Source organism: Apaloderma vittatum, unplaced genomic scaffold, assembly GCF_000703405.1.
Source record: "Apaloderma vittatum isolate BGI_N311 unplaced genomic scaffold, ASM70340v1 scaffold3337, whole genome shotgun sequence".
In the NCBI taxonomy this organism is placed as follows: Eukaryota; Metazoa; Chordata; class Aves; order Trogoniformes; family Trogonidae; genus Apaloderma; species Apaloderma vittatum.
Window position 1 is genome coordinate 1 of NW_009724341.1, and position 1,305 is coordinate 1,305.

The 1,305-nt window shown below is 52.6% G+C and overlaps 1 protein-coding gene across 1 annotated transcript in view; it reads left to right on the forward strand.

Annotated features, from left to right (window-relative positions):
• Window positions 1-89: 89 nt before the first annotated feature.
• Window positions 90-1,305, forward strand: part of NUDT1 (nudix (nucleoside diphosphate linked moiety X)-type motif 1) — a 3,457-nt gene continuing 2,241 nt past the window's right edge. Inside the window, exon 1 of the mRNA XM_009872433.1 lies at window positions 90-241. Coding sequence (XP_009870735.1) covers window positions 90-241 — 152 coding nt within the window. The remainder of the gene's footprint in view (window positions 242-1,305) is intronic.

A 1,305-nucleotide genomic window follows, 5' to 3' on the forward strand; every position in this document is an offset into this window, starting at 1 on the left:
GAGGGGCTTTCTGGCCTCGCCTTGGGCCGGAGGAGCAGCCTGGCCTCCCCCTGAGGGGCATCGCCCTCCTCGCTTCTCGCCCAGGAGCCATGTGCACGTCCCGGCTCTTCACCCTCGTCCTGGTGGTGCAGCCGCCCCGCATCCTCCTGGGCATGAAGAAACGCGGGTTTGGAGCCGGGCTCTGGAACGGCTTCGGGGGGAAGGTGCAGCCGGGAGAGAGCATCGAGGAGGCTGCTCGCAGGTGAGAGCTGCTGCCCTGGGGAGAGCAGGTGTCGGGCACAGGTTGGGCCGTGGAGGTGTGGGACCGTTTGTGGTGGGCTGCAGGTGGAGTTACTGCGGTTCGGCTGGGCGAGAATGCCCTCGTAACCCAGCCGTGAGCCAGCCCTGGCCGGAGATCGCCTGCTCCTCGGGAGACAGGGGATCGTCCCTGGGTACAAAGAAATGGGGCTGCTCCCTGTGGCTTGTCATCTGCAAATCTTTAACTGTTGTCCAGTCTGTGTGTAACTGAAAGTTACCACGTGTGCTCCTTCCCATCTCTTGGACTCTGATCCGAGCCAAGACAGAGTTCGCTACTGGTGAGCAGAAGTGCTTGTACTGTTCAGAAAGATGCAGAGTTTAGTTTTGGCTGTACAGCAGTTTATGCCATTGTGCTGCTTGTTGTTCAAATTTTGAAGCTATTGAACGGGTGCTACCTTCCAGTAGCATTTTCAGCACTGTATGAAAATGTAGTGACAAAATATTAGAAAGTGTCAGAGGTTCCTTATGAAAGGCACTGTAGAAATGTATTATTTGTCTGCATGGCAGTGTTTCTAAGCCCTAATGCTGAGTTAGGGAATTGAATTCCATCAGTACAGAGGTACAGTACTATTTTTGAAGCTTTTAGTACTGATTTCTTCTGAGTTTTCCTCTGTCTAATAAGTAAAATTAAATAGCAGATTGAAGCTGAATTGCAAAAATTCTCTGCAAAAATGTTGCTGATACAAAACCACACGTTGCCACCTCCTTGCTTTTTGATGCATGCCCAAAATTGCCGTTGCACCTGCAGGAAGATCAGTGTTGGTGAGTTCAACAGCAGCCTAACAGCTTTTGCCCTGAACCATCTCCTCAGCTGTGCCAGTGCAACCACCTGGGCTCTGTGGTGGGCTAATCCAGGGCACAGAAGGGTCCTCTATGCAGACGCACACCCAGCAGCACATGGCGTTAATGTACGTGACACATCATGCCCGGCTGCTGTGGAACAGCCCAATCCTCAGCCCTTTCAACATAGCTGGTAGGAGTTTACTGCAGAATCGCACAACTGATTCC